Below are 26,091 nucleotides of genomic sequence, written 5' to 3'. Positions count from 1 at the left end.
TACATTAAGTAGAGCACAAGACATTGACTGGTACTTGTTTCCTAGCACGGCCACAATCGCGGGCATCGCGGGTAATTTTTAATGGTCTACGATGCGACCGACGCGATGCCCACGATTTTCCATTGAAATGCATTGAAAAAGTCAAAATCGCGTTGGTCGCATCGTATGCGGCCAAAAAAAGCATAAGATGGTACCGACGCGATGCCCGCGATTTCCCATAGGGAACAATGTAAAATGCCTCAATTTAACCAAATCAACATAGGGAACAGTGTTAAATGGGCCAGAGAACCCAAAAAAAACCCCTGACCAGTGAAATGGCCCCCCCAAAAATAGTTAACGCCACCCCACGATCAACGTCAACCCGAAGCGTGGTGAGCGCAGCGAGCCCGCGAGGGGCGGAGGTACGCGTCCTCCGACCTTTTCATACCCCCACTATCCACGTCGGCGTGGAGTTGAGAATAGATTAGTGTGGCGAGCGCAGCGAGCCACCGAGCCCGAAGCGTGGCAAGCGCACGCGGATAATTGTGAAGCCCGCGAAGGGACGCGTTTACCGGTGAAGGTATCCGCGTCCCCTTGCGGGGCTCGCTGCGCTCGCCACGCTTCGGGCTCGGTGGCTCGCTGCGCTCGCCACACTATCTATTCTCAACTCCACACCGACGTGGATAGTGGGGGTATGAAAAGGTCATAGGACGCGTACCGCCGCCACTCGCGGGCTCGCTGCGCCCGCCACGCTTCGGGTTCACGTTGATCGTGGGGTGGCGTTAACTATTTTTGGGGGGCCATTTCACTGGTCAGGGGGGTTTTTTGGGGTCTCTGGCCCATTTAGCATTGTTCTCTATGTTGATTTGGTTAAATTGAGGCATTTTACATTGTTCCCTATGGGAAATCGCGGGCATCGCGTCGGTCGCATCGCATGTGATTTTTAGCCCGCATGCGATGCGACCGACGCAATTTTTTTACCTGCGATGCCCCAGATCAAGATCGTTGTGGCCGTGCTAGGAAACAAGTACCCATTGACTAAATGACCCAATTGTGTTCTGTAATTTTTCTCTCTTTTCTGCCACAGCAAATCTAGCGTTATATTTTTTTATGTCGAATGTCAAGATGACATCGACAGACTGAAAATAAAAGATTGAAATTTACTTCTATTATTATTACTGAGAACTGATAATTTCCTTGATTTCACCATCTTCTATATAATGACCTAATACAATAATGTAACTCTTGAATAGGTTTTAAAACAGATGGTATTACTCCATATGGACTGAGGAACTCTTAGCAGTGCTAACTAAAGGAACAAAAGAGTCAGTTTCAACAAGGTGCATTCATATCCCTTATTCACGTGGATTAATCAAAGCTAATTTTATTGAGTATGCTTTCAAATGAAAGTAATGTTTCTAAATAATATGTTGTTATTTATTGCCTATATTCTTAGTAATGTGTATAGATATAATTCAATATACCTTTAATAAAATTATTATTTCTAATAAGGGTATATTACATTATCTCTATACTTATAATTGAGAATATAGGCAATAAATAGCATAATATTTATAAAACATTGTGTCCAACACTTCCATTTAAAACATACCAAATAAAATGTGTTTTTATTAATCCATGTGTATAAGGGAAATAAGTGCACCATGTGTACACTCCATTGTCTCTTTTGAGTCTTTTATAATCATGCAAATATAACTATTGACAGAAAGCAATGCTCGCCCAACAGCCAGGTTCATAGAACTACAGAACTTCACCCAAATGAATTGAAACAGTGGCTGTTCTAGAGGTAGGGCTGCAGCACAGTTTCAAATTCAAATTGGGGAGGAACACCAACTGCCAGTGAGTCGGTTTTTAATGGCAGCTGATGTGGCTCCTCTGTTTATTATTATTATATTATTATATTTTTATTTATGAGGGGCCACAAGTGGTACGCAGCGCTGTACATATAGAACAGTACAGGGTACACATAACTAAACATAACAGCAACAGAAGAACTAAAACAAAGCACATGTAACAATTAGCAGTACAATTCTTAGTACACAATACAGCTGAGATATAGGGAAGTAAATGAGAATAGATGCAGGTATAGATTGTAGATGAGTAAGAGCTGTAATTGAAATAAAAGAAGGGTGCTGTGAGAACAGGAGGGAAGAGGGCCCTACTCTAAGGAGCTTGCAGTCTAGAGGGAGGGGGGAGGCAGACAGGTGACATGATGTGCAGATAAGGAGACCTGAAGGCAAGAAGTGAGGATGGCAGGGATAATCAGGACATGAGGCAGCAGGTAGAGAGAATGGACAAAGTAGTCCTTTCCCCCATCCCCCTATTTATATTTATATTTTATATTTTTAACTGTGCTGCAGCTCCCCCCCCCCCCCCCCAGCTTCCCTTGCTTGTAACCAGAAATCTCCCCAAAATCAAATCACACGAGCAACAAATGACAAACATGCACTAAGTCAAGGAACTCCAAAAACCCTAAACAAAGTAGCAGAAACATCCAACGTACTGTAGGAGACAATGTCAAAACCCTCTAGCCAAATGACAAATTAAATTTACATTGCAGCAGGTCAAGTACAAGATGACCCAATTCAAACAACCAGATCTGCAGGGTCACAACTCAAGATAACCAGAATGCGGCTCAACTAATGGCACTGGAATGCACCAGGCTGAGAAGCATAGGATGAGGCCAAGGCCCTAGCACACCTAAAGTCATCACCACTTAACCAGATGGCCAACCCCCCAGCCACACAAATGTTAGGTAAGAAAATCCTACATATGCAAACCATCCAAACTAACACAAATCATACATCTTGCCCTGAACACCCCCATTATTTAATTTAGAAAGTATTTAATTGCTTAATTGGAATTGTAATAATAGTACCAATGATTTGCCCAATACAATTAAAACTTAGCCAAAAGGAGCAATCTGAGCGCCAATAACTTTAATCCATTTTTAAAGTTTAATTGCAATGTGGTACTGTATTTAAAAGGCACATCTACCCAAAACTACTCTTCTTGAAACAGTGCTGGGGCTCAGATATAAGATGTACAGTAATGGTGTGTACACACGGTAGATGTGCCTTAAGATCCTATCCACGATCTGATCAGATAGGATCGTGGATAGGATCTTAAGGCACATCCGATTTTCATCCTATCTTGAGTATATAGTGCAGATCTGCACTATATAGACAAGGCAGCCAAGACTTTCTGGCTTCCGATACGTGAACGCGCATCGGGATCGGATCGGGATCGCAAGGGTTAAAACCCTTGCGATCTGCATCCGATTCAGATCCGATGCCGATCCGATGTTGACTATATCGTCAACATCGGAAAGGAAATCGGACCGTGTGTACACAGCATAAGCTGTGTTTCCTGTAGGAGTCATCAACACAGGTCAGCTTTCTACGTTTAGCAGGAGGTTAGTTTGTATTAGGATTTGTAGATGAATATCCACTTGAAAGATAATAAAGCTTTTATGTACACATTAACTATAAGTACATATTGATATTACAGCACTCATACTATTTGTAAAAAAGGAAATGCTTCAGTAAGGTTTTTATATACATTTCATTTGCACAGTTGTCACTTCTATAAACAGATACTTACCGAGAATCACTACAATGCTATATTTTATAGCTTTCATTTTAGCCTTTGATATGAGTCCTCGGTGACTGTAACTAGCACAAAACTTCCCATCTACAGAAAATAAAAATAAAATAAAAATAAACAAATTTGTTTAACCATTTTACTATTTTCAAACAAGCAGTTTCCTTCAAACATACAGTATCTCTAGTTTTCATACCCCACGAAGAAGATATATTACATTGATTACAGTTGGAAAATGATACACCTTTGTTTCTGTGACAATAACAGACATGACTGTCTTATTTTGCTTTGTGTTTGGAGTATTGTATTGTAAATGAAAAATCTTAATAAAAAGCATTTAAAAAAACCATATAGTATTACACCTTTACATACTGTATGCATTTTCAAAGGTGGTGTAACTCATGTTAGTATCAGGAGGGATGGGCCACCGGTGGAGGAGAACCTGGAGCCACCAGATCCTGAGTATGGGGAGGTGATGTAACTCAGTTCCACCCTGTTCCCCCCCCCCCCCCCCCCCACACACACACACACACACTTTCACCCCTGGTGTGCAGTGACAGCTCTAATCCTCCATTCACTCCCATGGCCTCAATCCAATTAGAGCATACATTTTATATACCTCTCTCCCTTGGTGCAACAGTAAGACAACATGACAATTTCAATGGAAGGAAGCAGATCTCTAACACAATAGCCATGTCAACCTTCAGTGGTTGACCCAATGCATCTTGACCTAATATTGGTCAACTAAATGACCCATAACCTAATGATAAATATAGCAAAGACAGGAAACCAAAGAGAGCCAGTACTTCACTATGTATTGCCCACACTCTTACTACTTTATATTGAACATTTTCATATATGAAGAATCCTTTGCTTTAATCTTTTTATTTTATTAAAAGGAAAGCAACATTCTTAATAAAGCATGTATAATTTATTCCAAGGTTCAAAAGAATTTGTTCTCAACTAAAAAGATCCCCTCATGACAGGTATCCAATTATGAAAACTTCTTGAATTGTCACACTGAAGAAATGTATCTGTCATTGGTTTACAGCTGATTACCATATACCATTTTGCAAAGTTAAATGACAGGCATTAAAAAGGAACTGCTAGTGAAACAAAGGGAAAAAAATGCTAGAAGTGTTCTTGTCAATACTTTTCTCAAACATCAATGATTATTTAATCTTCCATCTGCTGTCAGATGCAATTATCTACAAAGTAAAATGAATTCACCCCCCCCCACACACACACACACACCATCTCCCATATATTGTTGTCTAATATCACCTGCACTTCATACTCAGAAGTCAGAGCTAGGATAAGGAAAATGTAAATTAAAAATCTCTTTGTCAGTTCTTTAATTTTCGAATTCAAATGACCCAATACATTATTCAATCATATTGTTTACACACATGCTGAAACCCATGATAGACATTCAAAGTTTGTCTACCTTTTATTTATGTAGTAAGAATATTATTTGTTACATTACATTGGTATATTAAATTATGTTGTTTCAGTAAATAAGCTTAGACACTGCGATTGTTTGTGGTTAATACAATGGTTTCGAAAGCTGAAACCCTATTACATAGAGTTGTTATTAATATACACCAAAAGTATATGAATCTTTTATCCCATTATAAAACAGATTAAGTTGATATTATACTTTTTAATTAGAGATCATTAAAATGCTGAGGGACTATTGTTATCTTTGCAAATGCGATGGGAGACTTGAAGGTTTATTTACTAAGATAGGAGATCTATTGAATATGAGATGTTGCCCATAGCAACCTATTAGAGTCTACCGCCTTACAGCTGCCGCCTCCTCTTGCATCCTAAATAATTGCTGTACGGTGGCAGCCATTTTGCAAATGATATTTGAAATGTAACAGAAGAAGCACTTCTGGACTGCAGACAAGAGGATCTGCTGGTCCCAGCGTGCCAGCAGTGGCAGATCATGCAGCGGTGAGGGTGTAAAAAGAAAGGGGGGGAAGAGGAGGGGAGTGCGCACAAGTTTTAGTGGTGGTGGGGGGCATATATTTTAGTTATGCCACTGCCTATAGATGTTACGTGTTTGATGACATATCTGTTCATGATAAAACAATGCATGGCCTCCTTCATAGCACATCTTTTAGCCAGGCATAACCCTACATTGACATTCCACAAATTCTGAGCTAGACCTACTGTAGGTAGGTAGGTAGCCTTTCAATACTAGACATAACATTTGAAAAATAAGTGTATAAACATATATAATATTTCATAGTGTTACAGAAGTTGATCATTTGGTTCTGACCAAAATTGTGCTAAATGAACCCATAACAAGAAGAATAACTCACCTGTACAATTGGAAATGATCACTGCATGCGCTTTACTCTTTGCCCATATTGTCCTTATGACAATGAAGTAAATCACACTGTTGAATGAAAATGTATCAATCATTACATCTACTGTAGTTTTTTTATATTCAGTAAAGCAACAAACAGTAGTCAGGTGCTATTCCTTTACACCTTATTAGTAAACAATTTTATATGTTGAAATACTTGAAATCTTAAATGTAACATTCCATCAAGAAGCAAAACCAATTAAAAATAAAACATTGATTGGACACATATAAGGGCTTATACTGAGTTCCGATGCAAACCATAGCATACCTCCAAAAATGACCCATGCCAGGAGGGACAAGCTACTCTGCTGCTGGACTTTACTCTTAATGTATGATTGTCATCAGCTGTTTTTGAACAGTAACTAATAAGAAAGACGTTTCACCACAGGTTATGGCAATCATACATTACTAAGGAAGTGCAGAGCATTGTATCCCTCCTGGAGAGGGTCATGTTGGGAGGTATGCCATAGGTGAAAAATTAGGTACCGTAACTAAAAAGCCTTAATTGCATGAACATCTTCACAGTTAGAATATTCAGGCTTACACCAGATGTATGTTGCATATAATTACACACATTTTAAAGATTTATTTTGCTTTCAGCTTAAAAAACCTTGTGCTGCTGGGTTTTACCTGCAACAGAGTGTTTTTGCTATTTAATTAAAGGAATGAAAATAAGGCAAACATTCCAGAGCAAGTCTGATATTACCTCATTTTTCCTACAATCATTATTTTTCGGAAAAATCACAGGGACTTGCTCTGGCAGCCTTGAGGCACACCCAAGGACTAATTAAGCAATTGTACATTTTCAATTAGATTAATTACTCACTTTACTCACCTCTGAAGAGGGTATGGATCATTGGGTCACCAGAAAGTAGGTCGACACCACAAGGTCAACATGCAGGGAGGTCGACATAACTGAAGGTCAACTTGGGTTAGGTCAACAGTGAAAAGGTCAACATGTTTTTTTAACTTTTTTTTTTTTACTTCTTTTACCCAAATGTCGACACAGTCAACACATACTTGCCTACCTGACCCTCTCCATGGGGGAGAAAATGCTCTGCTCCTGGACGTCCCTGGTAATGTATGATTGCCAACACCTGTGGTGAAACATCTTTACCTAGCTCACCACAGGTGCTGGCAATCATACATTACCAGGGAAGTCCAGGGACAGAGCATTTTCTCCTGCATGGAGAGGGTCAGGTAGGCAAGTGTGAGTCAACATAAACATTAAAATGTAGCACCATGTCCCCTCGCATGGCTCGATGTGTTCGCCATGCTATTTTATTCTCCCACCACTACCTAGTGGATGGTAGGGCATGAAATTCCGCCTGTCGACCTTCCCCATGTCGACCTAATCACCCTGTCAACCTAACCCATGTTGACCTTAAGTGATGTCGACCTTCCTGCATGTCGACCTTAAGTCATGTCGACCTAGTTGCTGGTTACCCAATGACCGTATCCCAAGCAGTGTCTTCTTCCTCAACTGTCAGGAGCCAATCTTCTACAGCAGCGGTGTTTGTAAGTACATATATGTACAGTATGAGTGTCTGTGAGTGTGTGTAACTATGTGTGAGTGATTGTAGGTGTGCGACCCTCTTGAGTGCATGACCTCACCGGGAGGCAGCAGCAGGGAGAACTACATCTTCTAGCAGCCAGCTCCCCTCCTAACAGCCCCCTTCCCAGTGCAAAGCTGAAGGACCAGCAAGTACTGAAGCATATTTTTTTTTGCTCATACAGCAGGGTTTTCAAAGCTGAAAATCCAGCATGGATTTCTTTAAATTGCATACAGCAGGTATCGCATACCTCCCAACTTTCTAAATATGGGAACCAGCACTCCTGATCACAACGCAGTTGCATGCTTGCAATAAGAGGATTTGGCCTCTGCAACAGGGGGCAAGTCTTTTCCAACCTCCTGGCAATAAAGGTATTCTATGTGAAACTAAATGTACTAAACAGATTTCAGTTTTATTGCAGACAAAAGGAAACCGGTCTCAAAGCATTGACAGCAAGTATGTAATATTTTATAATCCTTGTATTAGCTTTTTTTTTTGCAAATACAATGCATTGGTAAAGATTATTTCCAATCTCAAGACACGTCGGCAGCACAGTGGGAAACCCCACCATTCAGAATCCATGGACAATCCCTGCCGACAGCTTGTACAACGCATCTCTTTCCCTGTGGTTGAAAATTGGTTATCACTGCAGCAGATGCCTTATAGTATAGGAGTTTGTCCTGGGTATTATGAAAGGAAGCATAGCAGTCTTGTTAAGGATTTTTGGGCAGATACAGTAATTGTTTTTATTCACCAATGTGAGTTGTTTGACATTAGGTTTTATGTTGTTTATAATTTTCATCCTACAGTAGATTACTCTCATCCTCCCATTTTTATTGCATACATTTTGCAATCAAGCCCTTAAAAAGGTGGAAAGTCAGCTCTGATATCACCACACAGATAAGTAAGATGTCAATACATCAGCAACATCTATATATGTATAGTGTCTCCGAAACACTGCCATCTGTTGGCAGCGAGTGAAACTACATCTCTTTCTCTCTCTCACAGAGGTAAATAGCTTTCAAAGCTTTTGCTTCAAGCAAGCCTACTAGTTTCTACATGTGAACAGGCGCTGATGTGTTCTACTTCTATAGTATTTCTCCGCCGTAGGTATGTTCAGGGTACCATGCAGAGGAAAAACATTCATATAGTGAAGTACAATTAGGTACAACAATATTTTAATGAGCATAATACACTTTTTGGTAGGTCACAATAAGATCCATCTGATTGACTCAGGAGCGAGGTGCCGGCACACAAAGGAGCTGATACCTGTGATTTTGCCCCGGGACATTCTCACATGCGGTATATGAACTGGCGAATCAGTTTCACCGTATCCGGTAATTGCCCCACTTTTTGAGTAATTTAAGATTTTTAAATACATCATGGATTTTTAAATACATCATTTTTAGATTGGAATTTTAGCTTTGTCTTCACATATCTGGAGGATCTGATTGTGACCTACCAGAAAGTGTATTATGTTCATTAAAATTTTGTTGTACCTTATGCCCCTTTCAGACCGCACTTTGTAAACGGTATATTGCCGTTTTTTTACCGTTTTAAAACGGTAATCTGTGCGTTCTGAAAGGTGCAGGACCCCTTAACCGTTTTACAAAAGCCGATTTTGTAAAACGGTTAAAATGGAGGGTCCTACCCGTTTCAGACCCGGTATTTTTGCATCAAAATCGGGTCTGAAACGGTATTTAGGACCCAGCCAATGAGCTGGGTCCTAAATTCAGAGCAGCGAATATTTAATGAGCACTCATTAAATATTCGCAGCACTGGAGCCGCCCCCCCCACTGCCCCCCGCGCGTGTCGCCCCCCCGCACGGCGCGTGTGTCGACACCCGCCGTGCAGCCGGTACCTTCGTTGTGGATCCCGGCAGTGAAGTATGGTCGGGGAAGCACTTATGAAAAAAAAGCGTCTTTCAGAAAATGGCTGCCCCATAGGAAAACCTGTTTTGAAAAACTGTCTTTCGTATGGGGTCAGCCATTTTCCGAAAGTCACTTTTCTTATAAGAAAAGTGACTTTCGGAAAATGGCTGCCCCCATACGAAAGACAGTTTTTTAAAACTGATTTTCCTATGGGGCAGCCATTTTCTGAAAGACGCTTTTTTTCATAAGTGCTTCCCCGACCAACTGCAGTGCCGGATCACGCAACGGAGGTACTGGCTGCCCAGGGGTGGGGGGGATTTGGGGGTGTTAACCCCCGGGGGAGGGGGGGCAGGGGCGGCGCGCGCTGAAGACTGGCTTTGACCCTGTTTTTGGAAAGTTTCCAAAAACGGGTCTGCCAGTGTAAAAAAAAACGCACTTAAACGGTAATATACCGTTTAAGAGATGCGGTGTGAAAGGGGTTTTACCTGGCAGACCCGTTTTTGGAAACGTTTCCAAATACAGGGTCAAAGCCAGTTTTGCAGTCTGAAAGCAGCATAATTGTACTTCACTATATGAATGTTTTTCCTCTGCATGGTACCCTGAGCATACCTACGGCGGAGAAGTACTATAGGAGTAGAACACATCAGCGCCTGTTCACACTTTACCTTGTGAGGGGAAAAGGAAAACCCTCAATACACAACTAGATAGGCTGCTGTACGCACTGTTGGGGAGCACTTAACTGTATTTTATAGTTTCTACATGTGTTTCCTAAAAATCAAATGAAGGTGTAATCGCAACGGGGGTTAAATACCACAGAGTTTGGTCACACATACTAGGTTTTCACCAGTAGTTTAAACTACTGTATACAGTGGTTAATTGGCCTTTATTAATTACCATTCTGATTCAATGCATTTGGTTTGGGATCCACCACACTTTAGTATATGCTTTTTTCTTTCGGAATGTTCATGGGATAATAAATGTACCATGTTATTATATGTAGGAACTTTCAAAGGATCAGCTTTCCCAGTTGGACTGAATTATATCCTTCAACATTTATACTGAACTGCATGTCCTGTATAATCAACTATTTATACCATTCTATGTTCTGAAGTAAGCAACGTATTGGAATTTTTTCTTGATAAATCTCTATTTCAGAAGTGGTCACTATGTTGCTCTAATCATCAAAGAGTATCCCGGTGATAAAGGCATCCAATGTCAAACCGAATGTACTCAGCAGTCTGTTTCTTTAATTAGAACCATGCGGGAATGTGTCTCAAGGGGTTAACAGCTAGGATGTTATATTTCAAAATACTTGCACTAGTTATTTGTAAAAGTACAGTAATAAAAAACAAATAGATAATAAAGTCCTTGGAGGAACACACAATTAGCCCTCCTGAGCAAATTGGTGGCATCACCTCTTTCCGTTGAATACAAGTGCTGCTCCCTTCCCGTTGGGCACTGCCTCGCCTCCATTTCTTATATGTTGTGAAGAGCAGTTACAGTTAAAAGAAGTGAATGCTATAGTGATATATCACACATTGGTATGACAAATCTGGAGGTATGGCCTGTTCTACCTGTGCAGCATACAGCATGTTTCACAGTTACACCAAGCGCAAAAAGTAGGGAAATGGCATATGCAGAGCCGCATCTGTATACCCATGTGGACTTTGGAGCAGAGACCAAATATTTTCCCTTATTTAGATCCTTTTAGATGTAGAGAAGGCACTATTTATACTTGAAATTATCTTGGATTTTTTTTCACCTGTTCATTTTTATTTATCTTTCCTGATCTTAGGCCTCATTTAATTTTCTTGCTTTTACGTTTCTTTCCTTCCTTCCAAAAAGGAGAGACAAACATAAATTATGGTTATATGTACAATATAATAGTGTTGCCCTTGCACATCTTTTCTGTGTTGCTTCTGTTTTTTTGGCCCTTATTCTGGTAGACTCGCAAGGCTGCGAATCTTGCAGTCTTGTGAGTCCACCAGTCATTGCCCACCCCCTCCGCACAGCGTAATTACCTGCAGGCATGCGGATGGATGATTTGCATAATCTTCCAATCACAGCCTTGCGTGTGGGCACAAAATAATTTGATGGTCACGGACCATCAAATTATTATTCAAGCGCTAGTAATTCTAAGAAACCTCTTTAATTTATATCTGCATGTGTATGGGAAATGGGCGGGCAGCCAGCATCTGCTGATGTCAGCTGCCCACCCCTCGCACCTGCGTCATTGGGGAATTCCCATGAAAACGGCCATAGTTTTCATGGGAAGCCCATTAAATGCTGGCGAATCCCCCAGTCCGCAACCCCACGCCGCCCGCACTGTTGTATTTGAGAGCCCAGCGAATAATTTATTCGCCGTGGCTGCTCGCACACAGTGGCTGAACATGCGCATAACTGACTATGTGCATGCACAGCTTCAAAACACCGCTCCCCTACACAAATACGCAGGGGAGTGAATCAATCAGAATAAGGCTCTTAAGGTACTCAAAATCTCTCTTCCTGTTTTTTTTTTTATGTAAATAAGATTCTTAGAGCCAGTGATAAAATGGAGAGTGATAAACAGCCAGCCAATCAGCTCCTAAATAACATGTTACAGGCTGGTTTTGAAAAATTACAGGTAATAGGAGTTGATTGGCTGGTTGTTTATTACTCTCCACTTTATCACTTTTTTAATACTCTTTGTTTCTTCAGATCGTCACAACAAAGTCAGAACAAAAATATTAAATGTTGATCTAAATATACATCTCTCATATTTTTAAAAAGAAAATACATTTTTGCAGAGGAAGACAAACAGAAAACAGGAATTGGAAGGAGGTGAAAGGAGGAAAAAAACAAAAACAGAACAGGGGGACAGAAGGTAAGAGAAATAGGAAGGGAGCAGATACTTAGCATATTAATAGTCAAATTGCTAAAAACAAAAAGGATAAATAACAACAGTGAATGTACAGAGTTCGATGAGGAGGACATGAGGGCAGCACCACAACAAGTGGTGACACAACAAGTAGAACCGATAGGTCACTGTGCATTCCCTAGTTAGGGTTGCGGGTTGCATAGAGTAACTAGGGACCCCAACTAATGTCAGATTTGTGGTTTGTAATAAGTGTAGTTTTGTAATAAGGGCTTTGCAATGTACCATATATGGTTAATGAGAGTTCTTATTGTGGGAGAGATAGGGCACTTCCAATTTCTAGCAATTAGGGGCAGATTTATTAAGCTCTGTGAAGTGATAAAGTGTCTGGTTTTTAACATCAGCCAATCAGCTTCTTGCTGTGAAGTTACAGGCTTGGTTTGAAAAATGACAGGTAGGAGCTGATTGGCTGGTGATAAAAAACAGACACTTTATCACTTCATGGAGCCTAATAACTCTGCCCCTGAGTGATTTAGCTGCAGATAGAGATTGGGAAAATTATTTGATTAGAGGGGTCTACATTTTGAAATGGATGAGCAAGCAGAAACACCCATGGGTTAATGGAGAGTGGGAGATCAGAGAGGGATTTTAAAACATCAATGACCTTTTTCTAAAATGGGAGGAGAGTTCCTCTATTACCACAGTGCTGCCAACAAACAGGAGTGCAGGAGTGAAACATTTTAGATATCTTGTCAGGGGTATAATACCATCTATAATACCATCTGTAGAAGAGTTTGTAAGAGGTTTCCTTATTTTAAGTAGAAATACAGCTTTTAGCTTTTCCTTCTCTAGCTTCATACCAGCAAGACTCATCTGAAGGTATCCTGCAGTAGGTCTTTTTCCCACTTCAGTTCATGTCAGACTTGTGGGGCAAGGGTAACTGTGATCAACATCGTATAAATAGAAGAAATCATGCCTCTGTAGAGAGGGCCTGGAACAAATATGCTTAAAAGGACCAAGGTCACTGAGGAGGACCTGAAAATGTTCAAAAAAAGGGGGGATTAGAGATGGAATCTTCCTTTCATTATCATCCATAGAGGCCAAAGTCCCTTAGCTGCTAAGGTCGAATGTGAAACGCGTACCCATTTTCTGTCAAAGTTTAAATTGAAGTGGAGAAGTTCCAGGGGGGAACGCAAGGTTATTCCATAGAGGAATAAGAGGTGAAGAGGAGGAGTAGAGCTTATATCTGACAAAAGAGAAGTTCCATAGTGAAAAATACAATTTAAGAGAAGGGAGAAGGTTAAACAGGGAGTATCTATGAGTATCTATGATACCTTGAGTGCATATTAAATCCCACTAAGTGTGCAATCCTATCAATTGAACTGATAAGGGGAAAGTAAAGAGCTTTAATCAGAGGAATGTGTAAAAGAATGGCCTCGGACTTAGAATAGCTAATTTTATATCCTGATAGGTCACCATATTCTTTAATAGTACCTGAGAGAGCGGGGAGGGAAGTTTGGGGATGAGTAAGAGATAATAAGACATCATCTGCAAACAGTAACTTTTTAAAATCCTTGGAACCAACTTCCACCCCTCGATTATTGTCAGAGAGTCTAATCATTTCAGCTATGGTTCAATAACTAGGGCAAAAGACCAGGGCACATGGGCACCACTGTCTTGTACCATTGGAAAGAGGGAAAGGGTCAGAGCAAATTCCATTGGTAAGAACTCTAGTGGAGAAGAGTACAAAGCAGAGATACCTGTAAGGAATTCTGCAGCTCTACCATACACCTGCAAGGTTTTGAATAGAAAAGGCCATGAGATGCAATAACATGCCTTTTCAGTGTCTAGAGATAACATTTATTGAAGGTCTACAATTAATAATCAAAATAAGGTTTATTGCTCTTCTAGTGTTGTCCCTGGCCTGGCAACCTGGAATGAATCCCACTTGGTCATAGTGAATCAGTTCAGGGAGAACAATATTTAACTATATAGCTAAAATCTTTGCATAAAGTTTAACATCAGAATTAAGTAATGAGTTTGGCGTATAGCACATTCTCGGAGATTTTTTCCTTCTTAATGGATTAATGGATTACTGCCATTTTAGTTTCAAGCATTGTCTTAGAAAAGGAGCACTGTGTAGCACTGCAGTAAACATGTTTTTAAGATGAGGAATCAGGACTGAGGCAAAGTTTGGGGAGATTAGCTTGCTGTAGAAACTCAGCTTGCAGAATCATTTTACATACATTTGGCATAAAAAGTTTGAAATTCCTAGTTTATGAACTCAGGGTCATAAAATAGAGTACCAGAGTTAGTGTTAGCCACTGAAATGTTGTTCTGAGAATGCTGGGCTCAGCCTAGAAGCAAAAAGTCTGTCTGTCTTGTCACCCTTTTTGTAAAAAGTTTGTCTTAGCCTCTGTAATGTTTCAGCAGTATGCTCTGACAGAACAACACTTACAATTTCATTTATTTAGTCATTTGAAATAAGATTTCGTTCAAGTAACTAAAGTTTGCTTGTTAGAGCAAGATATAGGGATTCCATATTTTTTATTGTGTCTAGAAGCCATACCAATAAGGTGACCTTGTACAATGGCTTTATGAGCCTCCCATAAAGACATATAGGAAATCTCAGACAAATTGTTAAAGTGAAAATATTCAGTCAGGCAATTTTTAATTTGGTTAGTATACTCTAAGTTGTGGAAAAGAGAATTATTGATCCTCCAGGTAGATGGAGGAGGTTGGGTTGTGACCAAATCATAGGGTGGATGTGGGCAGATTCAATTTAAAGTAAATGTTCCGGCTGAGAATGATCATGTCTTTTCTAGAATATGTTTTATGTACTGTAGAGTAAAATGTGTAGTCCCTTGCCATGGGGTCAATAAGTCTGAATGGATCAAACAAAAGATGACACTTAAGAAGAGAGTAGAACCATCAATGAGGGGAAGGATATTTGGGCATGGATTGATGGATTGAAAAAATATAGCCAGCCAAAATAACTTCTCCTTTATGTACTCTGGACAGGATGGCATACAGTTTTGTAAAGAAGTGGTGTTTAGTTTACCCACTAAAATAAGCCATCTGCCTTCCTTGTCTGCATGGGCACTTAACTGTTCAAAAGTGAAATGGGCCGCAAACAGGACTGAGCCCCCCCTTTTTTCTGCCTAAAATACTTTATCACATTTTGAAGCTTGATATAGCTGGCGCTTTTACTCATCCTGAGGGGGGATTTAATTTGGGGTATTTGGCAAATCCACATGCCACAGCCACCATTCATGGTGGCTCACTCAATAGTGCTTGCTGCACCATAGGCAGAGAGCACTTTAGGTGAATTTGCCATTTTTGACAGCCATGAAAAGGCAGCAGATTGGGCTGCTTCGCTGGGATTTAAAGAACATGGCAATGGCTGATTTGCATGAAATTGAACTCCTCCTTAGAGAATTTTTTCCAAGAATGAAATGTTTGGTAAGGTTTTGACTAATTTCTGCAGTATTTTCATTCTTTAATTAATTTGAGTTTCACTCTCCTTTCTTGAAGAATGAGATGATCTGGCTACTGCGGGGTTTGGAGTCTTGGTAATGTTCTCCTGAGGGACTCGCAGTGAAACAGCTGGCCGCCCTTAGTCAGTTGACCCAGACATGAACACTCAACGTGAGTGTGCTGCTGGCGGCACTTGCGTGTCCAAATGATTTTTCCAGTCTGTGCAAATGTGTGTAAGTCTGACACTTCCTCAACTCAGCATCAGATAAAGGCAAATTGATGCCAACACTGACATCACTCACCCTCCCTTAAACCGCCAGGGCATACCTGTGCTTTTTCAGACATTCCCTGAAAACGGTAAGTGTCCAGCTCCAACCACTGTCTGTAAGTCAAATTATGAGAGGATTGCAATTTTGCTGTTGTTTTGACTGGCGCACTTGGGCTATGATGCATATGTATGTGCAGTCATTTGATAATCTAACAGATTGCGAATTCGCACATCAGCGAGCAACTCTGAATCAGGCCCCAAATGAATACTTTGTTTTTCTATATTTAGTTCCACCTGTCTAGAATGTATTTTCAATTTAAACTTTCACCAACTTTGGAACAATAGAAACTGTTTTTCATTGGATTGGACGTCTGTTATTTGAGGACAAGTTACTTTGAAACAACCTGTTTTATTATTTAAAAGGATTTACATCATTATCTTTTATAGTATTTGTCTGCCAATGTGCACAAAACTAACATCAGAGCCTTACAACATTTATATAAATATATAATATATGATCCATGATCAGGCACTTCGTAAACAGATCATAATTGCACACCCCCAAATAATGTGCAGATGACAGGCTGGCAGCACAATTATAGACTTTACAAAAATGAATAAGGCACAGACATGATGAAAGTCAATTTTTTGGGCTGAAGTCCTTTATCAAGACATGAAGATTGATTGGGGATCTGGGGAAGCTGCTGACACTGAAAAGAGGCAGAGAAATGTGTCATTGTTCTAACTTATCTTTTCTGGAATACCAAAGGTTTCTCACCTGCATCTTCAAATAAAACTACCTACAAGTGACCAGTCCCCAGCTACGGCTGCACTGCTTAAGATAAAGTAAATGGCAGACAGCTGGGGGAAACCACTACTACCCCTTTCACACTGGATTTTTTAGCCTTTTAAAACGGTTAGAGCTGCAGTGTGAAAGCACCAATCTGCATTTACCAGTTACAAATAACTGGTATTTGCAAACGGGAAAAAAGCAGAGTCCTACATGCAGTGTGAATGGCTCTGAACCGGTATTTAGGACTCAGGCAGCAGTGAGCACTGAGCTGGTCCCACTCTGTGTATACATAATGAGCGGGATCCAGCGCAGTGAATATTTAATGAGCGGGACCCGTTAATTATATGCACATATGTAATGAGTGGGAACCGTTCATTATTTATGTGCATATGTTATAAGCGGGTCCCTCTCATTAAATATGCACTGCGTTGTCTCATAGCTACTGTCTGTCCTGTTCTCCTCCAGCTGCTTTCACACTGCAAACCTGCTTGAGACCCGGTAATTACGTGTGGTGTGAAAGGGGTTTTACTTGCTCTGACCCATTTTAAGAAACATTTTAAATACCGGGTCTAAGCAGGTTTTGCGGTTTGAAAGCAGCATAAGCAGGAAAAAGAGATGTACCCTTATTTTTGTCTGGCCAGACAGTCCACTTGAGAGACTTGATCCCTTAACACATTGATGGCTGAAACTCCCAACAATGCCTACCTCCTAATTATACTAATTGGACAATGATAAATGGACAGAACTAACATCACCTCTCATGCATTCTAAATATAGCAAGGCTATTAACAACACTAACATTTAATGGTTGTTAATGTTTCCTGGTTTTTAGTTTTTTTTTTTTTTTTATATTTTCCATGGCCAGTGATTTATATAGAACAATAAATGAATTTATATTTTGTTTGTTTCCCAGGTAAAACTACTTCCCTTAAATATGGGTCTGGTATAGTAGTGACATCATCTTCAGGCGCCGACAGGCTGGGTGCATGGTCCCATTCCGGAACCGCACAGTGGGTATAAGTAAAGAAGAAAGAAAAGGACTCTCTTTTTTTGGGGGCACAACTTGTAAATATTATCCTTTTAAAATGTATCTTTTATTTAGATATTAGATTAAAATATAGAGGAACCAACTGTTAGGACATACAAATTTCTACAACCATAACATTGAACATGCAACAATTGTCAAAGATAAAGGGGATTTCTTTGACAGGACAACAAAAATAATGAGATAAAAATGCCCTTGCTCCAAATAGTCTGGAGCAGAGGTGCTCAATGTAATTGATAGCGTACTAGCGAAAATATCACCTTGTATCGTGTACTTGGTGCTATGGAGTGATTTTTATTCTGCTAATAAAGTATCAAGTATCTAGAGTAGAAGAAACACTGTTGTAATATTGTCTTTTGTAACCGTTTTATCAGACAGTTGTATAAATGTTGCGATTTACCCAACAGTGCAATGTTTATCTGTTCCCACACAGACGGCTTTGTTATAAGCCAATATGGGGGAGATTCTCTAAGCGAAAAATGCGGTAAAAACCCTGTTATCGGTGTTTTTACCGCATTTTGGGATGCTGTAAGCATCCCCCGCCGGGTTACCGCGATGGGGGGCATCGCCAGAAAAATCTGGCGATGCCCCATAGAAGCCAATGGACTTCTACCGCAACCCTCTGCCGCCCTGCGCCGACCCCCCGCCGCCCCGAACCGCCCCCTCACCTGTGTCCGGGCAGCACAGAGCTGTGCTGCCCGGACCTGTGACCTCCTCCCTGCACTGATCCTCTTCCGGGTGCAGGGAGGAGGAGAGCCCGGCGCAGCAGCAGCAGCAGCAGCGCCGAGTGTGTGAGGGAGGGGGGAGCCGCCGGGACCTGCTGGGACCCGGCGACTCTCACTGCAAAGGACAGCTCTTAATGCAAGAGCTGTCCTTTGCCTTAATTATCGCATATGTTACAACATATGCGATAATTATAAATGCGATGGGCGGCGAAGGGGGGCGGAGATTCTTAGAGAATCTCCCCCTAAATGAGAATACAAGACACTTAATTAGATTATCTCCTTGGTTGATTGTCTTATAAGTCACAATAGGCACAGTGTGTAGAAAGAATATTCACATTTCATTAGCACCAAGACACTCAATAAGAAATCACATTAACTGTGTGGGCTGTAAATAACTGAGCCAACTGCCAGGCGGTGATACAACATTTCGATTTAATATAGTCTTCAGGTACAAACTGATCAGTTGATGATCACAAGTATTTATAACAGCTGGAATGGGGGTGACGTCATCACTGGCAGACACCGCTGCCTGATGTGGCGTCAGAAGGTTAACAAACACCAAAACAAAAAGTATAATATACATGTGAGGGTACTTACTAATGGGTTGGGATCATTTGGTCTATTGCATTATGGTCGAAAGTCATTAGGTCGAATCCATTAGGTCGACATGCTAAAAGGTCGACATGACTCTAGGTCGACATGGGAAAAGGTCGACATGATTCTAGGTCGAAAGGTCATTAGTTCGACAGGTCATTAGTTCGACAAGGTCATTAGTTCGACATTGTCTATGTCGACATTCACAAGGTCGACATGGGGTTTTTCACTGTTTTTTTACCTGAATGTCAACACAGTCGACATGGACACAGTTTAAAGTGCACTGCATCCCCTCGCATCGCTCGCTGCGCTCGCAATGCGTCGGGCACGGTGCCTCGCTACGCTCGGCACACTATTTTATTCTCCCACCATGCCCTAGTGGATGGTAGGGCATGAAATACCGCCTGTCGGCACATGTTGGTTTAAAAAACAGTGAAAAACTCCATGTCGACCTTGTGAATGTCGACATAGGCAATGTCGAACTAATGACCTTGTCGAACTAATGACCTGTCGAACTAATGACCTTTCGAACTAGAATCATGTCGACCTTTTCCCATGTCGACCTAGAGTCATGTCGACCTTTTAGCATGTCGACCTAATGGATTCGACCTAATGACTGTCGACCATAATGCAGTAGACCAAATGACCGCATCCCCTTACTAATATATACACATATTTACAAAAATGTACATGGAATTCACTTTGTGAAATCACAGTACAGAATGGATATAAAGTATAGTAAAAAAGTGCAACAGTGTAGCAAATCTGGGTGCAAGTAGCAACATAGTAACCGTGTAACAAATGACAGGCAGAGTTTACGTGTGGACGCAAAGACAAGCTTCCAATAGGAGAGAGTACAAGAAAAGACAGCAGACAAGGAGAAAACAACGCTTTCCACTGGAGACTGAATCCTCCAGTGCGGCATCAAACAGTGACACTGACCCCCCTACCACTAGTCGCCGGGGCAGAAAGAACACCCTCCCTTTAGCTGTGAAAACCAGGGTGCAACTCCGCAGTCCCTTTAGAAGAACCCGCCGAGGGCACCAGAACGAAAGGGAGAGGAAAAAAGAACTCAAAAGCGTGAATCTCAGATACAACTTATCTGCTAGAATGAACTCAGTGTTTTGCACAAAGGCTTAAACTTTGTACCCTGTAGGAGTTTTTTAATGAACAGGACCCTTTTACTGAGATCATTGACTGGTGCCCGGTTCAAGCTAAATCAACTAATCCAGTGATCAAAGCTTTCACCCAGACTCTCCAGCAGCACATCAATAAAGACTCCAACAACGCCTTCCTGGGGCAGCACAATCTATCTAAAGAACAGAACAAGGCCCTTAAACAACTGGCGGGATATGATGACATTACCATCCGCCCTGCGGACAAGGGCGGAGGTATTGTTATAAAAAATACTATGGATTACAAAAATGAAGCTTACAGACAGCTCTAGGACACTCAAGTCTATCAGAGACTGAATCATGATCCCACATGAAACTTTGCAGACCAGCTAGCTGAAACGCTCCAACAAGGTATGTCCAGAGGTCACATTGACAGTAAGACCCAGCAGTCCCTTCTTGACTCGCACCCCAGAGTCCCGTTATTCAATCTTATTCCCAAAATCCACAAAGACAGGAACAATCCCCCTGGGCGACCAATTATCGCCGCCAGGGACTTCATTATCTCCAGCCAGTTGTGCAAGAAGAACTGAGGAGCCTTGAGAAAGACGGCAGCAGCCGTTGAAACATGTTGGCCAGGAGTGATTGAGGACTTTGTTGTGAGCTATCTTCCTGCATATGCGGTCATTGGCCAATGTGACCGTTGTTTCAGGTGATTGTTTTACTCCATGTTTTTTATCTTTTTTACTGTGTGGTATATTAAACCTTTTGTTGAACTACGTATGAGACCACTGTTTTTTCCTTCCTCCCTCAATTACACCACTGCTTGTGGATATTGAGACGAGGTGTGAAAGGGATCGGAGGTCTCCTCAAACAAAAGATACCTTTATGTGCTTCTAGCAACACTTTGTTTTAGTGAGTACGGTACGCATCTATACAAGTGACACCCCGTATTTTGGTATGATGAGAATTGTACTTCACTGAGTGGTGACCCCTTTAAGCAAATAAACTGTTACGCGCTTTATTCCACTGCTCCTGAGAAGTGAATACGGTACGCACCCTTCCTTATCCACATCCACCATTGTCGGATTCCAAACAGCACGTGGTGACTTCAAGGGTTAAACCAGTGAAAAAGATACCTTTATAGGTGTATTATTCTTTTCCCTTCTGTGAGTTGGGTACGGACCCCTTTCCCGAAGTCACTGAGATATTCCCTTAGTGAATTATTTTCTCTGACCCATTGCATTTCTATTTATTTTTGCATATACACCGAATTTTGACGGAGACGACTGTCAAATAAATCTGTGACAACAAATTCAGCGCCAACCAGTGTATTCTTCTTCTGCCAAGAAGAACTGACTTACCTAAAAGACACCAGCACCTTGCTGCAATGGTTGAAGCAGCTTGGACCTCTGCCTGAAGACACCTGGCTCTGTACAGCAGATGTTGTTAGCCTTTACACTAGCATCCCCCACCCTCGGGGCTTGCAAGCTGTCAGGGATCTCATTGAAACCAGCAACCTTTACCATGGTCCCAACATTGACTTTTTTCTTTCCCTGTTAGCCATGACATTGCATAACAACTATTTCTCTTTTAATAATGAGTACTTCTTGCAGAGACAGGGATGCGCTATGGGGTCTTGCGCAGCACCAGTCTATGCAAATAGCTTTATGTTTCACATTGAGAAAAAAAAAATTCTGATCAGGAAAACAGGCAAAGCATTGTCTTTTTTGTGCGCTATATAGATGATGTGTTGCTGTTGTGGAAAGGTCCCAAAGAGGGCTTCATCCAGATGATGGAGTCAGCCAATATGAAAGATCCTGATATCAAATTTACCTTTGACATACAGAAGAAAGAAATACATTTCCTAGATGTCAAAATTACCAATAAATCCAACAAACTACAAACCACATCTCTATATACAAAGCCCACTGATTGCAACACTCTGCTGCATGCCTCCAATCATCACCCCCAATCACTGATAAAGGGACTTCCCTACTCCCAATATCTCAGCATCACCAGAATTTGTAGCAAGGAACAGGATAGGTCCAGACAACTGGATCTTATGACCAACAAATTCCTGCAAAACGGTTATCAGAGCAAATTACTCAGCGAAGCGAGACAAAAAGCACTCAAAACATTAGTGAATAACCCCACTGACAATAAGAATAACGAGGCATCCCAATCCCTTATCTGGGTGAACACCTTTTCCACTGCAATTAAATCCCTGATAAATACGGGAAAAAGGACCTGGCCAGTAATCCAGTCAGACCGCAATCTCAGCTCGCTAGCTGACAAATCCCTGTTACCTTGCTACAGACATGGCAGGAATTTAAAAGATCTCCTGGTACACACAGACATAGCAGATACGAAAACCACAGAGAAGCATTTTCTTTCCAAAAAAGCAGGCAATTATCGTTGCCTGGGCTGTGCCATCTGTTCTATCTTGAGACAGGGAACACGTTCTCTCACCCACATTCAGGAAAGATCTATAAAATCCCACATACATTTAACTGTTCAAGCAGATATGTAGTGTATCTATTGAAAGGTCCGTGTGGCCTCTACTACGTAGGCAAAACCATTTGCGAGTTCAAAGTCCGTATGGCCCAACATCGCAGCGCCATAAAAAAAGCGCTGGAAGGCAAAGAATCTGAGCAACCAATCGCATAACACTTTACTGCATATAAACACACCTTAGATACAAGATGATATACATGATACAGGACAAGAGAGGTGGTGACAGGGCCAATAGATTGCTTTGCCTTGAAGCAAAATGGATACACGATCTAGACACCATATTCCCAATGGTATTAAACAAGTGCATATTCCCTAATTGTTTTCTATAGGTTACCCATGCCTTATATTGCAACAATACTTGCTACTGTGCACCCATGGCTCACATAGCTCACTTCATTGCCTCAGTCTGTCATTTGGTACACAGTTACTATGTTGCTATTTGCACCCAGATGTGCTGCACTGTTACGCTTTTTCTATACTTTATATCCATTCTGTACTGTGATTTGACAAAGTGAATTCCATGTACACAATTGTAAATATGTGTATATACTAGTAAGTACCCTCACATGTATATTATACTTTTTGTTTTGGTGTTTCTTTACCTTCTGATGTCACATCAGGCAGCGGTGTCTGCCAGTGATGATGTCACTATCTTTCCCTTAGAGTGAGCACAAAGTGATCCCAGCACTTATAAATACTTGTGATCATAAACTGGTCAGGTTGTACCTGAAGACGATATTAAATCGAAACGTTGTATCACCGCCTGGCAGTTGGCTCAGTTATTTACAGCCCACGCCATTCAAGGTCCGAGATTGCCTCCCACATAGCCAAGCATATCCAAATCAACATTAGAGAGGGCACCCGGCAATGTAAAAACATATACCCAAGTACCGAGAGTGCCTCCAAGTATCCACATACTATATATATATTTATATACACACTAGGTGATTCATCACGCCCCAAGGGCGCTCTTCACAACGGCGTAAGGGGCTGCGCTCCCTTAATTTGTGAACGTTTGTATTGTGAGAAATATGGTTAGAATTGTATGAAAGATGCCATGTATTGCAACTTGAGTTATAGGTGAAATGTGTTAAATAGAGGGCATATAATTTGGAAGGGGGTGTGCATTGTTTTGTTTAATTAAAAAGCGGTTGTTTAGGCGTGTGTGTGTGTGCAATAGCATATTAGGGTGTTTTTGGGTCTGCGGCTCCCCACTGGCGGAGGTCACGACACAGGAAAACAGGAGGCTGGGTAGTGATAGGGGTGTGTGGGCATATGGGGACTAAAGAGGAGGGTGGGGGACACTGTGCAGCTTCTGCCAGTGGGTGAGGGTCCAGCGTGACAGCACAGGAGAACAAGATGGTGGCCCTGAGTCAGTGTCTCTTCCTACTGGGTGGGAGTTAGGGTGCATGAGAGCAGGAGGCTGGGCTATGAGGCATGATAGGGGTATGTGGGCAACACAGCATCAGTAACTCCCCATTGGTGGAAGTTACAGTTCAGGAGAGCAGGAAGCTGGGTAGTGATAGGAGCGTGTGGCATACGGGGGACTAAAGAGGAGGGTGGGGGACACTGTGCAGCTTCTGCCAGTGGGTGAGGGTCCAGCGTGGCATCACAGGAGTACAGGATGGTGGCCCTGAGTCAGTGTCTCTTCCTACTGGGTGGGAATTAGGGTGAATGAGAGCAGGAGGCTGGGCTATGAGGCTATGATAGGGGTATGTGGGCAACACAGTGTCAGCGACTACCCAGTGGTAGAAGTTATGGTTCAGGAGAGCAGGAAGCTGGGTAGTGATAGGGGTGACATGAATCACGGGAGGGGGGTCATGGGGGCCGCAAATCACGGGAGGGGGGGTGCCGTGAATCGCGAGAGGGGGCGTGAATCGTGGGAGGGGGGTCCACGAATTGCGGGAGGGGGTCTGCAAATTGCGGGAGGGGACGCGGGAGGGGGGTGTGAATCGCGGGAGGGGTTCCGCAGATAGCGGGAGGAGGGTGTGGGGGGTGCTGTGAATCGCGGCAGCGGGCGGCGGGGCGAGAATCGCAGGGGGGGTTAGAATTGCGGGAGGGGGGGGTGCGAATCGTGGGAGGGGGGGTCGCGGGGGGCTGCAGGGTGGGGGCGCAAATCGCAGGAGGGGGGGGTGCCGTGAATCGCGGGAGGGGGCTGGGTTTCACAAATACCGGGAGGGGGCGTGGCAAATCTCGGGAGGGCGTGGGGGTGCTGTGAATTGCGGGAGGGGGCTTGGGTCCGCAAATCATGGGAGGGGCTGCAAATCACGGGGGGGGGGGGCGGGGGTGCCGTGAATCGCAGGGGGGGTCACGGGGGTGCCACGAATCGCGGTAGGAGGTCGCAGGGAGGCCCGCAAATCGCAGGAGGGGGGGTCACGGGGGTGCTGTGAATCACGGGGGGGTTTGTGGGGGGCCACGCAAATCGCAGGAGGTCCCTTCTTTCCATGGGTACAAGAATTTTAAAAATCAGACCTTAGGAACCAGAGATATCTGACTTCAAATCAGTGGTCCCCATCCAAGCCTGTTAATTGCTCTACCCAGTCAGATATTTCAGGTTCTGTCTGATATAGAGTTGTTCTGAGGGTATATTCCAAAAGCTGGGACTCTCCCGCTTTGATAAGCACTAGTAGCTTGTCTCTACTATTCCCGGAACCAGAGATATCAGCCTTCCAGCAGCTGGTTACTGCTCCAGCTCCACACAGCTGGTATGTAGTTTTATATTCTCATTGGCAGATTGCTCTGCCTCATGAACTCTGATCCCCTAGTCCTTAATACCATTTGGTAGGTGGGATTCTCTAGTTTTTAATTACAATAAAATTAGAAATCTATTTCCGGGAACTGGAGATATCTGCAGTCAAGCAAGCTTGTGGATGGTCCAATGCATCTACGGTCGGTCGAACGGTCGCAAGAAAACAGGGATTGTATAGATGTGTACCAAGCTTAAGGAGAGGAGAAACTAAGACAAAATACAACCTTTTCTTCTACAACTATATACCGTAAATCATATCAGATACTGTATTGTGTGTGTGAAAGTGTGTGTGCATACCATGTGGGCCTGTGTAGTGATCAGTGAATCACAGAACACCACACAGCTGCCAATGTCATTTTGTACGCTTTTCTCTCTTTTTCACTCTCTTTGTCCTATAATTATATTTGCTTCATTTCTTCATGACCTGTCCCTTTATGAGCATATCTTCCTCTGCAAATTCCAAATTGCCTTGTTTACCTTTTCCTGTGTTAATTACTCTCTCAAACATTACCATGCCTCTCTATTCATCTCCTCAAAGGCATATACCTATTGT

General features: G+C 42.2%; 1 protein-coding gene across 3 annotated transcripts in view; it reads right to left on the bottom strand.

Annotated features, from left to right (window-relative positions):
• Positions 1-26,091, bottom strand: part of NPSR1 (neuropeptide S receptor 1) — a 271,339-nt gene that overhangs the window by 68,122 nt on the left and 177,126 nt on the right. For all 3 annotated transcript variants that reach the window (XM_083186322.1, XM_083186321.1, XM_083186323.1), the window contains exons 6-7: positions 5,934-6,010; positions 3,604-3,693 (exon numbers count right to left, since the gene is read on the bottom strand). In XM_083186322.1, coding sequence (XP_083042448.1) covers positions 3,604-3,693; positions 5,934-6,010 — 167 coding nt within the window. The remainder of the gene's footprint in view (positions 1-3,603; positions 3,694-5,933; positions 6,011-26,091) is intronic.

Source organism: Crinia signifera, chromosome 5 (assembly GCF_055691185.1).
Source record: "Crinia signifera chromosome 5, ASM5569118v1, whole genome shotgun sequence".
Classification (NCBI taxonomy): Eukaryota; Metazoa; Chordata; class Amphibia; order Anura; family Myobatrachidae; genus Crinia; species Crinia signifera.
This window is presented reverse-complemented; position numbering and strand designations above follow the sequence as displayed.